Source organism: Nelumbo nucifera, chromosome 4, assembly GCF_055504915.1.
Source record: "Nelumbo nucifera cultivar China Antique chromosome 4, China Antique-T2T, whole genome shotgun sequence".
Lineage (NCBI taxonomy): Eukaryota > Viridiplantae > Streptophyta > Magnoliopsida > Proteales > Nelumbonaceae > Nelumbo > Nelumbo nucifera.
This window is the reverse complement of record NC_142652.1, coordinates 23,661,193-23,676,884: the sequence shown is the minus strand read 5'-3', so window position 1 is coordinate 23,676,884 and position 15,692 is coordinate 23,661,193. Positions and strand designations below refer to the sequence as shown.

Below are 15,692 nucleotides of genomic sequence, written 5' to 3'. Positions count from 1 at the left end.
GACGAATTTGGGGTGAGGATAGCAGCTCCATTTCTTTTCCTAGCTCTCTATAATGCACGCACGTGACAAGCAAAAGTGATTAATTGCAATAAGCCAAAAAAAAGCTAGGTAGCCCTAATAGGATCAACTTGTCTTCTTTTAAAAATGACTTCAGATGACAGAATTTAGATGGGGAGATAAATAATTGAAGTGGGCACCTGCTGTTTGTTCCCAGTCCCAGCTGAGCCTCAGACCTATAACTTAAGCTTGCATTAACCTCCTTTTAAATATAGCTAGAGAATATGAAAAAGTGAAAGAAACTAAGCAACATAAAAAAAGAAAAAGAAAAAGGTGACTGTTTGTTTTCTTTGTTACATTGATTAGCAAGAAGAACAAAAGTATAAAATGACACATGGTGGTGGGCTCCATCTACCCATTTAGAACTTTTCTTTGCATTTTCAAATTGTTTTGAAAGGAATTAAGAGAAAAAACTTTTAGAATCAAGAAAGTTGTTGCAGTTTAGTTTTGCTAATGGAAGTTGACCATGCAAATTTTTATAAAAGTTCAATTCAGAATCCCGGATTGCCTAGAATATTTTACCAAGCTGACTAACAAGTAGCTATCAAAACTCAAAAGAAAAGCTGGGGAGCAAGAGTTTTCCCCCCTTAACTGCTTCAACAATTGATTTTCCCCTAATTGATGCAACAGTTTAACTTTCAATAGAAAAAAAGGTAGCTAGCCATTAATTAAGCATCGAGTTTCAAGAATAGATAACAGAGGCGCGGCTAAGAAAACTTTCTTATATTATATCTATAAAGTAAAAATATAAGTTTATATTTTTTGTTAGACTATGATACCAGAAAAAACTTTCCTTTAACCAATCAATGGTATCATAAAAGAGATAACGAATCAAGTGGTATTTATCAAAACTCAGGAGTAGGGGAGTTTATTTGGTGAAAACCCTTCAAGTATTATGTTTTGTATATACTGTCAGCCTTACTTTTCGACCCTAATACCAAACCAGCAATAGCTGTTTAAGGTTTGGAAGACAACAACTGAAGCATTCTCTCTCTCTCTCTCATCCCTGTGGGGGTGTGATACTGTACAACTGTTACTCCAGACCTAATTAATGGATTAGTGGGGTTAGTAGCAAGGTGCACACAGGCCCACTGGTAAGTGTGGAGTGTGGAGCCTGCCTTTCCGCAGATTGAACGACCCATGCCTCCCATTATTAGGGATGCCTTATGACCAACTTGACAACCAATGAATCGGCATTTTTGTCTTCCCTAGAGCCTCCTTCTCTGGCATTTAAATGATTTAAACTGAGCATCTATTCACAACTTCAACAACCCTCAACAGACTGGTCAGAACAACAAAATAACTTCCTCAACAGTCTTTGGTCAAAGAACCCTCTTAGCAAAGTAAATGTGAAATGCCCTCTCTCCTCTCCCAACCATTTATTTTCTTGAGTTAATTTAACATGAAATCCCCATCTGTTTGCAAGAAAACAGGTCTGGGATTCACTACAATCATGTTCATGAACCTCCCAAGGAGAATGGTAGGGCCTCTGTGCAAGTGTAGCCAAGTAGCCAACTCAATTATTCACCGATCTGCTTGGTTGTCTGAATTATAAGGCTGCAATAGGGTGTTGGGTCTGAGATATCTTTTCCCCATTCCCATTGTATCCGTTCTAAACAAGTTTGGAGCTTCCAAGAGGAATCATATTTCAACATGGGCCACTTTCGGGTTCAATCATCGATGGGTAGATCCAAATTATACTTGGTTTGGATCCCATTTTATGCTTTTTTTCCCTTCAGAAACACAAAATACTCCGCTCAAATTCATAAATTATATGCATACATGAACATATAGTCCAGGCTTGGATCTAGAAACATATACATATCCAATGCCTGTTTAGCCAGATTAACTCCATTCTGACTAGGGTGGTAAGCCGGGCGGGTTGGACCAGGTTTATGGTCAACCCAGGCCTAGCCTTAAAATTTGGGCTTAAGGTCGGAGCCCAAGGTCAAGTCCGACTTTTCCAACCCAAGTCTAGCCTGTCCTATAATTTGATGCATTCGGGTTGGACTCGGGTTGGTTAATTAACCCACTCTAAAATTATACATTTATAAATGTATTTATGCAAATATATATATATATATATATATATATATATATATATATATATATATATACATTTATCTCTGTGTGTATGTAAATATGCATGCAAAATATCTATACAAATGGTATATATACAAATATGCATGTATATATATATATATATGTAAATATGTATGCAACATTTACATATATACACATATATATATATATATATGTATAAATGTATATAATTGGGCCGGGTTCGGGCTACCTAAGGGATAGGCCCAAGCCCGGCCCAAAAAATTAAAAAAAAAACCTGACTTCTTGGGCCCGAGCCCAGCCCGAGGATCCAAAATCCGAGCCTAGCCTATGTAAAATTCTGGGTTGGGCTGATTCGGGTTCGGGCTGGGCCCACCCAAGTTGAACCCCTAATTCTGACCCATTTGATGCCATGATAGAGATTAGAGATACAAGGTTTAAATTGGACCATTCCACCGTGTTGCCTTGTATAGTTCATGTCATGGTTTTCGAACCGCCGTTGACTTGAATGGTCAGACTATTTAGCCTAAGAACCATTCACGCAACCGGTTCCGTTTTACCCCAAACCCGATCCCTAGAAAAAGACCATTGAATCAATCAACGACCTGTTGATTCGGGTGGTTGAACCGTTGACCCATCAACCTGTTCAATGGTTTTGGTCGTTTTTTATTTTTAATTATTTTCTTAATTTTTTTTGTCAGAACAGACTGTTCGTTTGAATCGAATGGTCGAACCGTCGATCGAAAACCGATGGCCAAAACGGTTTCATTTTTGAATCCTTTTTTAAAACCATGTTTCATGTTGCCATTGTATCAATTTATATAGTCAATGCGTAGAAATCATAGTTTAAACTTCAAATCCTATTAATCCCTAATTGTCTAGATTAATAATCTACAGTTGCCCAACTGTATCCAGTTAGTTCACACTTCACATGAACTATTAAAATATTTTTCTTATATTTTAATACCTTATTTATAATCCTTTTAAACCGAAGGTTTAGTGTTACTGATACATTTGTAGGATCTATACGAGTTTTTCTGTGAATTGTAATCATTCCACATATCAAAAGTGTAGCATGATACTTATCCTAAATTTGCCTTTCCAATATTAGTATTAAATCTTGGATATAGGTATTGCTTGGCATTATTGCCCCTTCTATTCAATTTATTGATCATTAGCATTTTGTGACAAAACATCAAATTTAGCATTGCAGGTTGAAATGACAATTTGTATAAACCAACCCAAAAGGTTTGTGATATAAAAAGGTATCTTCTCACAAATTTGTGTTGGCCCCAAAAGTTGCAGGCAAAAATGCCAATGATATAAAAAAGAACCGTAGTTGTTAAGAAAAAGGCTAACTAGTGGGTCAAACAGGGAACTTCCCTTCAAAATCCACATAATCTTGCAGTGTTTAGACTTTAGAATTCTTGTGGTAAATTCAGACGATCCATTAGGTAGGGATTGGGGACCTACTAGATCGGTCACACTTTCAACCCTGTAGTGCGTATCAACTATCAAGCATATGACCCACTTTGAATCATGGTTCTTACTAATATTAGTTGTTTATAATTTTAAATATAAAACTTATATACTAACAAAATAGGTTTATTTTGCATACATGACAAAATGATTTCAATTTTCCATTAGGCTCAGTTTGGAAAGATTATAAATATAAATATGTAGAGTGTAAAAGGCCTAGTGTTCTGTATTTCTAATGTTATGTTTAGTACCATTTTAGGTTGGTTAATACAAATTTTATGAGAATATATTTATTTCTAACACAAATGCTTTGAGTTATCAATACAACATTTGGAAGCATTGTTGTTTTTTCATAAAACGTCAAATTTGATGTTTCTATTATAATTGTCAACACCCAATCTCATGCTTATATTTTTTTAGTGAAAGTGGTTATCTGGTATGATGTGATAAGACAATTTCTCAAAAATTCGTATTGACCAACTTAAAACATTGCAATTAAAAGTGGCAATGATATCAAACACAACCTAAATCTATATTTGCACTTGTTATTCTTCCCAAACTAAGCCTAAGGGCGGAGAGAGAAAAACTGAGATATTCCTTTCTTGCTCCAAATTAACTTGCCACATATAAGACTCATTGGTTGGTTTTATTGAAGCTCACTAAAGGACATGAATAGCAAATCCTGTTTTCTAATTATTTGTATTTATATTCTTTTGGAACTTGGCCTTAGTTGTTTACTTTGTTTAGATAAACTTACTCTCCTCGAGGCCCAGTAATGGATTGTTATAAAGGACAAACCCTTTTGGAGGGGCTCGGATCTGCTGTCCACAAGTTGTTCCCACAATCCCTACCCACGGGACATTTCAGTTGTGCATCAGGAATATCTCCCTTATCATTCATGGGGAGATGTTCTCGATACATAGCTGAGGTACTTTATGTGTAGAGAGTGTGAAAAATTGTGAGTAGCAGATTTAGAGTGTTGTCAAAGCATAGATGGGAGCAAGGTTCTAAGTATCCCATAGAGGCTGATATGTCGGTAGGGCACATCATCCTATATCAGTGCTTTTTTTGTGTTTTATTTATTTTTTTTCAAAACTGGTTCAGAGGGGTCGGTTTATGTCCCAGCTACCGTCTGAACCATGGCCCGACCCGATACACCCCCTATAGGGGCATATCGAGAAGGCCCCGATACGATACATATCAACTGATACAGGTCGATATGTGACAAAATTTTGATCATTGGATGAGGGTGCATGACATTGGATAAGGGTGTCCATGGGTTAGATGAGTTCGGTTGCAGGCTGCTTGGTCAACTGAATTGACCTAATCGGGTTAGGAAATTGGTCACCCAAAATTAACCGATCATTAATGAAAACTGGCAAGGTTTAAAATTTCAATATGATACACCCGATACAGGGTGTATCGTGTCGTATCTTTGAAAAATAGATACGGGATACGCATGGAAATTGGATGTTTCATCCTTTTGCATGCGTATCGGACCCGTATCGGGGGCGTATCAGGGGTGTATCAAGGCCTATCGATAGTGTATTAACGAAAAAGATACAACCAAAAACTAAAAAACAAAAAAAAATTAAAGGGGGAAAGCAAGCTACTTTTCCCCAAAATAAGCCTTCTTTCACCCCCAAATGACTCTAAAACTCCAAACTTCATTCCTAGAGTGCTAGATTTGCAAAAGTTTGCAAGAAACAAGTGTGAATCGTTAATTTTTTTTAAAGATTTTTCAAATTTTGAAAAAATATGGCAAAAATAGATAATTTTTTTCATTTTTTTATAAAATCTTGTGATTTCTCATTTTTTTTCTTGGATGTTTAAATTTATGTTGATCTACATTTCTTACATTCAAAATCATATTTTTTTTGTGTTATCAGTAGATTTATGGAAATTTTAGGAAGATATTTGGGGGAAATATAAATTAACAAAAATTTGAAAATATAATTTTTTCTTTGCCTATAAAGACTAAATATGTTTTAGATCTATGGATTTATCTATCATATCCATAAAGCAATTGAAATTTCTTCTTTAATATTTTTTTATTTTTTATATTTTTAGAATTAAAAAAATAAATAATAATTAATTATATTTTATCATTTGACCACAACAACTGAATATATTATAATTCTATGGATGATCTATCATATCCACAGACTAATTGATATTTCTTCTTTAATAATTATTTTTCATTTTTATATTTTTAGAATTAATTAATTATATTTTATTATTTGATCACAATTATTGAATATATTATAATTCTATGGATGATCTATCATATTCACAAAGCAATTGAAATTTCTTCTTTAATATAATATTCATTTTTTTTATAATTTTTGGAATAATAAATAATTATTAATTATAATTTCACATAAAAGTTGTGCCAATGCATGTTTTATGGTTGGATAGGAGAGTTTGATTTTTCCCATCCCATAAAACATTAAAACTTAAGAATTATAATTTATAAATTATAGTTAAGCATAGGATTTTTAATGAAGTTATAATTAGCTACAATATATTTCTTCATAAAACCATTAAAATATATTAGTTTAATGACTCAATAAAGTATTTATAGAGTGTTGTTGATGTATTTTTATGATTCACTAAAGTATTTATAGAGTTTCCAAGCGTATCTATGTGTATCTTACTTTTTCTTCGATATGCATGCGTATCCAAGGCATATCCCGATACGTCTCTTAAAACTGCCTTTCCGATACACTCGACGTTTCCAATACTTTGAACCTTGAAAACCAGTTAGCTAGGGTTGTATCGGTTTGATCACTTGGTCAGATTGGGAAGTTGGTCACCCAAAATCAACTAACCATTAATGAAAACCGGTCATCTAGGGTTGTATTGGTTTGATTCGATTCAAAAGATTTAAAATTAAAAAATTAAGTTTAAAAATTAAATCTAAATTTAAAAAATGTAGTAAAAAATTAAGTTTACAATATAAAATATTTTAGACTAGGAAATATACAAAATTTCCTACTTTTTTTATATTGAAAACTTCAAATTTAAAGTATAAAATACTAATATATATGATCGGATTGGATTGGTTTTAGTTGGATAATAAATAGCCAAACCGAAACTAGCCCAACCCGACTTTGTCTGGTTAGAAAAATTGTGAACCAAAACCAACCGAAAATACTAAAAAGCCGACCAATTCGAGTAGTTGGGTCAAGTTGGTTAGTTTCATCGATTTGATGAACATCCCTAACACTGGATTTTAAGTTTTAGGTACATGAGTAGAAGCACCAAACGACATGGGACATGTATTATCATAAATACACTCATCCAAACTCGTTGTGTAGCACTTTGTACATACTCAGGGATGAATTCTCAAGTGAACCATTCAATGATAAATTCTCAAGTTGATCCCAACATATTCCAATTAATTTTCTTTTTCTTTTTCTTTTTTTTTTTGCCAAGGAGGAATACTATGAAGAAGATTGAATCTTGTGCCCACAAATTGTTCCCACATCGATACCCACAAGGCATTACAAGAAAGCATTGGGAACTAGGGATGGCAATTTCACGGAAATTTTCGGGTATCTGACCCGTCCCAACCCTAATAGGACCCATTTATCAAAACCCTATAGGGTTTGGGATTTTAAATAAAAATCCTATAGGATTTGGGACGGGTTTGGGTTTTGACTTTAGGGTATCCAATACCCGATACCTGGGATGCATAAATATGAACCTATTATATTATATATCATGCACAAATTTATAAATTTTAAGTACAAAGATATATAATATATTATTAATATTTTATTTGTATAAATTTCTTGGGATTAAAACCATCATTTGATGTAAATTTAGATTTGATAGATTGTTTATTTCATTTAGTTATAAAATGCTAATTTTAAATATTATTTCTTTTAATTTTTAGTTGGAATTGTTAATCAATGAATACAAAAGTTAATAAAATCTATTTTATTTCATTAAATAACACAAAAGATGAGATAGTTTAGTGGCTTAAAGTAGTGTTAAGAGATTTGGCACTATCATTAATTGATCTTGGTTTAAGTCTCACTATAAGCATTAAGAATTTTTTTTAATAGAAAACGTTTGGTCAAGGGGTTCAAGGGGATGGATCGGGACAGGTTTAACGGGTTTAGGAAATTGAGAGAAAAAGTTAGATGAATTTAGGTACCTTACCCATTGCCATTCGTATTGGGAACATCTTCCTCATCATTCATGGAGAGATGTTCTCAATACATGGTACTGCCATACCCACGGGACAAATAACATAGCATCCAGCCCCATTGGAAATATCTTCTTTACATGTATGTCAAATTCATGGGGCTTACATGTATGTTAAATTCACGGGGTGATGCTTCCAATGTGCAGCTGTACTCTTATGTTTTCATAGCAGGGCAGGGAATCTTGTCGCAATCTGGTGCCCATTCAGTGACAGGCTATGATGTAACTCAATCATAAGCAAACACACTTGGTAAACTGTATGGATTGCCTATGTTTTTACTCATGAGCGGGTTGCATAGCCCATTGTACAGGATTTTGTAGTAAATCCGGAGCCATAATTTGCACCCTCCGCAGAAAACGGAGTTTGAACCTTGTCATGATCCTTGTATTAGGCAAACTTCAAGTGAATGGGCATATACTTCAAGGGTTCATGGAATCCATACAGCACACAATAATCCCATCATCCTCCAACCCTCATTAACATTATAATGAGATGCATATAACATCTAGACTTTCGTGTTTGATTTGCTTGGATTGGGTGGATAAAAATCAAGAGGCGTCCCCTGGAATGAATGTTCCAGATAAATAAATCTCTTGTTTATGATTCCAAGCAACTGCCTGTGAGACTTTAGTTTCTAGTCTACACTCCAGTAAACTTGCTTAAACACCATGTATTCCAACTATCAAGCTGACAACCCAAGCTTTTCAAGTTGCTGAAATTATTTGTTCTTTCAACAATCTTAAACCAGTTTTCAACTGCCATAAACCAAGCTGTTAAAGATATAAATCAAATTTTCTAAGAAAATATATAAATCAAATTTACAAGAACTCAACAGCTATGGCACCAATCATTTTGATTTTGTTAACATTGAGCCATTGAGGCAACGAAGCTCAAATCTTATCAGAGTCAGAGCTATAAACCCTTTACTGTCATTTTCCATGGCTTAGGCAAATCAACGTTTTATTGAGCTTCAAAAGATACAAGTTATGATGTAAAAATTCCACCTATCAACCTTTCAATATAACTGTAGTGGATAGGAAAGGCCAAAGGAGGGTGGGAAGGGTGAGCTGGGGTTGATATAAAATCAGGGACGCAAAATACATCACTTAGATTAGAGAAAGATGATTAGTTAAGCCTTTCCTAACCTTGAATTTCTTCGTGATGTAATTTCAGCTGCCCAATTCTTCCCTATTTCAGTCTGGAACTTTCCTGTCAATTGAGAAGGATATACAGTATGACCAACTTGAGAAGGCAATAAAACTGAACTTATCTATACCATGTAGTTAAAACTTAAAAGACAATAAATTTTGATCTACCTGCTGTTGAGAGAAAAAATTCATCCAAGACTTTTCCATGATCTGCAATAATAATATGGGAATATAACATCAAGGTGAAGGTACCAGTGACAGGTCAGAGGTAATCTAAACAAACAATTGGTGGAATATATGATACCAGAAGAAACAGGGAAGTGGATAAGAGGAGATAACATAACATCAAGGTCCACCTGTATGAACTTTAGTCGTCTTCGATGGGTAATAATGGTGAGTAACTAAAGATCAGTCCATTAGAAGATAAGGGAATACTCTGATCACTTTAAAGTTGTAAGAAGGTAGTCTATAAAGGCCATTACACAATGTTGATCCCAAGTCCCAACTATCTGGAGTCTTGGTAGGGGTGGACCGGATATGTTCCTAACCTTTGGCATTTTTTCACACAAAGTGACTGCTCTTAGTATAAAAGGTAGTATATGTGTTACAAAATAATGTACAAATCTGATGATCATAAAAAGTTGTTTTACATTTTAGAGGGTATTATGGGAATTTAATGAATTTCATTAAAGTTGGAATTTGTGCATGCAGGCTTTTAATTGGATGAAAAAAAATGAGATCTAATCTCCTTAAAACATACCCACTAAAGTAACTTTCACCAGGTTGTATGGTTAATAACTTTTGTTTTACCAAATAACCATTTTTCGATAACTATTTTACTAAATGACCATAGTCTAAGCTTTCTCCTTATTTTATAAGAAAATGGAGAAAATTCCTTATTTTCCAAAGAACCAAACCTAGCCTAAATCAATAAATAGAAGCAAACTGACATTAGTACCATACAAGATGGTTTATGTTGGCTAAGCTTGATACTTGTTGATCTTGAATGAAATGAGTTCATACTTCATGGAATGTGTCTAATCCCGAAGTTTGACCGGAGGAAAGCCCAAACACGGATAAATTTAGTAGACAACATAGGGCTGGATGACCTTTGATAGGAAAGGGAAAGTGGTTCAAACCATACACAAGATACATTCCTTTAACTCCTAGCCAAAGATATTTGCGATCTTAAAAGGTCAAAAAACTTGGAAATTAACCCTAACAACCTGTCACATTGGATCTATGATTACAACTTAGGAGAAAGATTAAAATAGTTAAAAGCAAAACAAGAAGTCTTTTCCACTTGTCTTTTTAATTGTAAATGATAGTCAATGGATGTAAAATTGATATCGGTGTTTTAAAAGGCGTGGAAAGCGTACACCTGGAGGCGCGCCTCCAAGCGAGGCACTCCCAAAACGCCCTGAGGCATATGCCAGAGGTGTTGACACCTCTAAGGCATACGCCTCATGTGCTTTTTTCATGAATCATGAGGCGTGCTAGAGGCGTACGCCTCCTGCACACCTCATATAAAAAGACTGAAAAAAAAAAGAAAAAAGAAAAAAAAAGAAAGGAAAGGAAAAGAAAAGAAAGGGAAGGGAGAGAAAAAGAAAGAGAAGAAAAAAAAAAGAGAAAAGGAAAGGGAAGGGAAGAAAAGATAAGGGGAAAGAAAGTGATCTGCCCCCGGACCCTTCGCAAGACCCCCCCCCCTTTCAACTATGCTATGCATCTTTATTTTTCTTACTATAAAAGATTTTTATTAAAAATAAAGAAAAAACGATATCCCCCTTCCTCTTCTTCCTCCTCCTCCCCTTCCTCCTGACCCCCCTCCTCTTAATGAGGCTTACACCTCCTTGTGATTCAGGAGGCTTACGCCTCTTACGTTCTGAACTACGCCTCACGCCTCTAGGTAGTGGAACGCCTCGCGTCACGTCTCCGCGTTTTAAAACATTGATTGATATACTTGACTGAAATAATATCTGCTTTAAGTTTTCTTCTCTATGGTTTATATATTAACCCTGAAACAATCTTGAACTATGGTTGTCTGAAAATTGTAAATAAACAAATTTGTTAACTAAATTGTCATCCACAACCCCCCCCACCCCCCACTTCCTTCTTAGAAGAAAGGAAAAGAAATAAGATATGCCAAAATATAGAATATAGAAAATACTGCACCAAAGTCCCCCTTGTCACTGATTCATCAAAAAGAAAGGCACAAAAGAGAAACAAAACACAAAAAAAAAAGCCTTTTACCAATTAACATCCTAGAAGATTTCACAAAACCTTTATCACTTAGTTTTCGACTTTTCGGGAATATATTGGCTGATGAATTAGTAGTTGTTGTTCTTGTTTCTTTAGTACCTTCAGTGGTTCCGATACCTGTTATGTTCCTTGGATTATTTACAAGTGGTATTCAAGCTCTTATTTTTGCAACTTTAGCTGTGGCTTATATAGGAGAATCCATGGAGGGCCATCATTGACTAGCTTTCAAAATAGTCTTTTTTTTCAGTGTATCCCAACGTAATGTATGTGTGGCTTAAGTTCACAAACCATCCTCTCTACTTCTATCACAAAACCTATCTCCTTTGTTTCATGGGTAAACGATGGGGTAACTTAAGATTTAAATAGGAGCTTTCAACATTCTTATTTATGTAAAAAAGTTATCATACAAGAAGCAAAAGTGACACATTCTAAATATCAAAAAAAAAAAAGGAAAACAGAGAACAAAGTATAGATGTCAAATATTCCAATCAGGATATGCATGCAAGGAGCTATACTTTTTCTTATCGACAACACAAGCATTTCATTAAAATTATAGAGACAAAGCATTACAAGGAAAAAAAAGGAGAGATTAACTCTCTTAACTCCCTCAAAACAGAAAAAAATTTACAATGTTGCCCCCCCCCCAAAAAAAAAACTGATTTATTCCCACCCCTTGTTTAGCCAAACAGTCAGCAAAAGAATTAGCATCTCTTTTCACTCATTGTATGATGGCCTCCATGTTTTGTATCAGGCTTCTAATTTTCCTCTTCTCAAAGATGTAGTCCCACCAACCAGTATCCTCCTCTATTTGCAACCAACTTAGAATCTCCTTTGATCACCAGATTGTGGATAAGTAATTCCTTGACCTTTTTCACTCCTTCCATCACAGCCATCATTCCAGCCCCCAAAGAGTCACCCTCCCCAATTGAACCCAAATAAAGAGTAAGGACTCTACCTTCCTCATCCCTAAATACTCCACCTATACCTGAAGGACCCAGATTTCCTTCACTGCTTCCATCAAAGTTAAGCTTTGTGAAGACACCATTAGGTGGTAACCACAAAGGCCTAACCATAGCCTTAGAGGAGGAAGAGCAAGCAATCTCAAACCACTTCCTCATCAAATTCCCAGCAGAAAAATCTTCAAAGAGTTTCAGAGACTTCACCCAATGGACCACCCTAATAGTAATGATTTCAATTAAAGCAGGAGAACAGCCCTTTGTACACCTCCAAAGGGTTATCCTCTTCGTTGGCCAGATGACAAGTTAGGGGCAAACAGGATTTGTACAGAAGGTGGGGGGTTTCACCTCAAGTCCAAACAAAGAGGAAAACCAATCCCAAACTGAAGAGGAAAAGGGCAGGAGATTAATAAGTGAAAACAAGTCTCACCCTCAACTTTACAGAGAGAAAACCAGTGGGGGATAATGACTAATGAAGTCTTTTTCTCTGGAGAAAATTACAGGTATTAATTCTTTCTAGGTACACTTCCTAGCAAAAACCATCAACTCTAGGTGGAACAGTCTACTCCAAACCTCTTTAACTGTAAACTAAGAAGCTGAACTCGAAGTAGTAAAGAAGAGGATGAACTTCTTAGATGCAGAGAATGTCGAACTATGTTAGCAGTCGGCAAGGCCTTTATTTAAATAAAGTGAAGTACAAAGTACAATAAAATTACTGGTATACCCCTGATTAGTAATGGGACAACCAGAATACTTAAAACATAAACAGGATTAGGCCCATTAGCAAAGGCCCATTTACAAGATAAAATTAACATAAGAATGGGCTAATAGGAGACCCTATCAGCCGAACACACTCTAGCATTCTAACACTCCCCCTCAAGCTAAACATGGATATCAATCATGTTCAGCTTGCCAAGTATGTCCTTGAACTTTGTAGTTGCCAGCCCTTTTGTTAATACATCTGCAATCTGCATTTCTGACGGAGTATAAGGCACACAGAGTTCCCCTGAAACAATTCTCTCTCTGACAAAGTGTCGATCAATTTCAATATGTTTTGTCTTGTCATGTTGCACGGGATTGTTGGCAATGTTGATAGCTGCTTTATTATCACAATACAACTTGAGAGGACCTCCAGTCTTGATACCAAGCTCATTAAGGAGAGTTCTGAGCCATAAGAGTTCAGCAACCCCATGTGCCATAGCTCGGTATTCTGCTTCTGCACTTGATCTAGCCACAACATTCTGCTTCTTACTGCGCCATGTAACTAGGTTTCCTCCCAAGAATGTACAGTAACCTGAGGTTGATTTTCTGTCTCCAACAGACCCAGCCCAATCAGCATCACTGTAGGCTTCAATTTCAAGTCTACTGTTCTTCTTGAATAGAATTCCTTTCCTTGGGCAAGTTTTCAAGTATCTGAGAATTCTTTCCACTGCTCTCATATGAGGAGTCTTTGGTGAGTGCATGAATTGACTGACAACATGCACTACATAGGCAATGTCTGGCCTAGTGAGGGATAAGTATATCAGTTTTCCTACCAATTTTTGGTACCTTTCCTTGTCACAGTATTCCTCACCCATTGATTCTTGTAATCCATGGTTCGGTTCTATTGGTGTGTCTGCTGGCCTGCACCCCATCATGCCTGTTTCTTCTAGGAGATCTAACACATATTTTCGTTGACATATGTAGATTCCTTCTCTTGATCTAGCAACTTCAATCCTGAGAAAATATCTCAGATTTCCCAGGTCCTTGATCTCAAATTCTGAAGCTAAGAACTCCTTCAGCCTCTTCATCTCTTTCACATCATTTCCAGTAATCACCATATCATCCACATAAACAATGAGAGTTGTAAGTTTTCCATCCTGCCTCCTTGTAAACAATGTATGATCCGCACTGCTCTGAGTGTACCCCACTTTTTTCATGGCCGTACAGAGTCTCTCAAACCATGCCCGGGGAGATTGCTTCAAGCCATACAAAGCTTTCCTTAATTTACACACCTTCTTTCCAACATTATATCCAGATGGGGATTCCATGAATACCTCTTCATGTAGATCACCATTTAGGAAAGCATTCTTCACATCCAACTGATGAAGTTCCCAAGAGAATTTTGCAGCTAATGATAGTAGAACCTTGATTGTGTTGAGTTTTGCTACCAGGGCAAAGGTTTCCTTGTAGTCAATTCCTTCCTTTTGTGTAAATCCCTTTGCCACAAGTCTAGCCTTGTATCTTTCAATTGACCCGTCTTCCCTGTGCTTTACTGTGAATACCCACTTGCACCCAACAGTGCCTTTCCCTTCTGGCAGGTCCACCAATTCCCACGTTCTTGCTTTCATTAGGGCTTTCATTTCTTCATTCATGGCTTCTTTCCAACTTGGATCAGATACCGCCTCTGAATATCTGGAAGGGACACATACAGAGGAAAGAGCAGACACAAAGGAATGATAGGCAGGTGATAAATGTGAGTAAGAGACATAATCAGCTATGGAATGCCGAGTGGTACAAGAACGAACAGGCTTACGGAGAGCAATAGGAAGATCCAAATCTGAATTGAGAGAGTCAGAAATACCTTGGATTGCCGAGACAGATTGATCTGAGTTCAACTGGTTGCAATCATGAGGCTGAGGGCCCTTCTTCCTTCTACTGTATGTGAGTATCTCTTTCTCTTGCCTGCTGGAGTCATCAAAAGCATCAGCTGAAGCTGGAGTCTCACTAGGTTGACCCGGAATGTTACAACTAGGAGTAGTGGAAGGTGATGAAAGGGGAACAAAAAAGAAGGGTGACTGAGAATCCTCTTCCATTCCACTAGTCTCCCCCTGAAGAGGATTCTGGGAAGACTGGAAATAGGGTTGAGACTCAAAAAAGACTACATCTCTGGTGACATTTTTTCTTGGAGATAGGATCATAACACTTATACCCCTTTTGTGTAGGAGAGTACCCCAAAAATATTCCCTTCGTAGCCTTAGGATCCAGCTTGGTTTTCTTTGGATCCTTCACATGTATGAAGCATGTACATCCAAAAACCCGTGGGGGAAGAGGAAATTCTGGAAGAGTGGGACACAACACAGAGAAGAGGGTCTTCATACCCAGTACCTTAGATGGCATCCGATTTATTAGGTATGATGCAGTGAGGACAGCTTGAGACCAATATTGCTTGGGCACATTGTGCTGGAAAAGTAAAGCTCGAGTTGTCTCCATTAGGTGCCTGTTCTTGCGCTCAACAGCTCCATTTTGCTGAGGGGTGTATGTACATGATGACTGATGTAACATGCCTTCGCCTTCCATGAATGAGTTTAGGGATCTTTCAAAGTATTCAGCTGCATTGTCTGAACGGAATTGTTTAATCTTCTTCCCAAATTGTGTTTCAATCATCTTGCAAAACATCATAGTTATCCGTGGAACTTCTTCACGTCCTTTTAACAGATAAATCCAAGTGCACCGAGAATAATGGTCAATAAAACTGATAAAATAACGGAAGCCATCAATGGAAACAATGGGTGAAGGACCCCAAACATCAGAATA

At 36.4% G+C, this 15,692-nt stretch overlaps 1 protein-coding gene across 1 annotated transcript in view; it reads right to left on the bottom strand.

Annotated features, from left to right (window-relative positions):
• Window positions 1–8,649: 8,649 nt before the first annotated feature.
• The window catches only part of LOC104603098 (uncharacterized), a 32,991-nt gene continuing 25,948 nt past the window's right edge, over window positions 8,650–15,692 (bottom strand). Inside the window, exons 7-8 of the mRNA XM_088904527.1 lie at window positions 9,130–9,171; window positions 8,650–9,022 (exon numbers count right to left, since the gene is read on the bottom strand). Of these exons, the coding sequence (XP_088760653.1) occupies window positions 8,943–9,022; window positions 9,130–9,171 (122 nt within the window). The 3' untranslated portion in view covers window positions 8,650–8,942. The remainder of the gene's footprint in view (window positions 9,023–9,129; window positions 9,172–15,692) is intronic.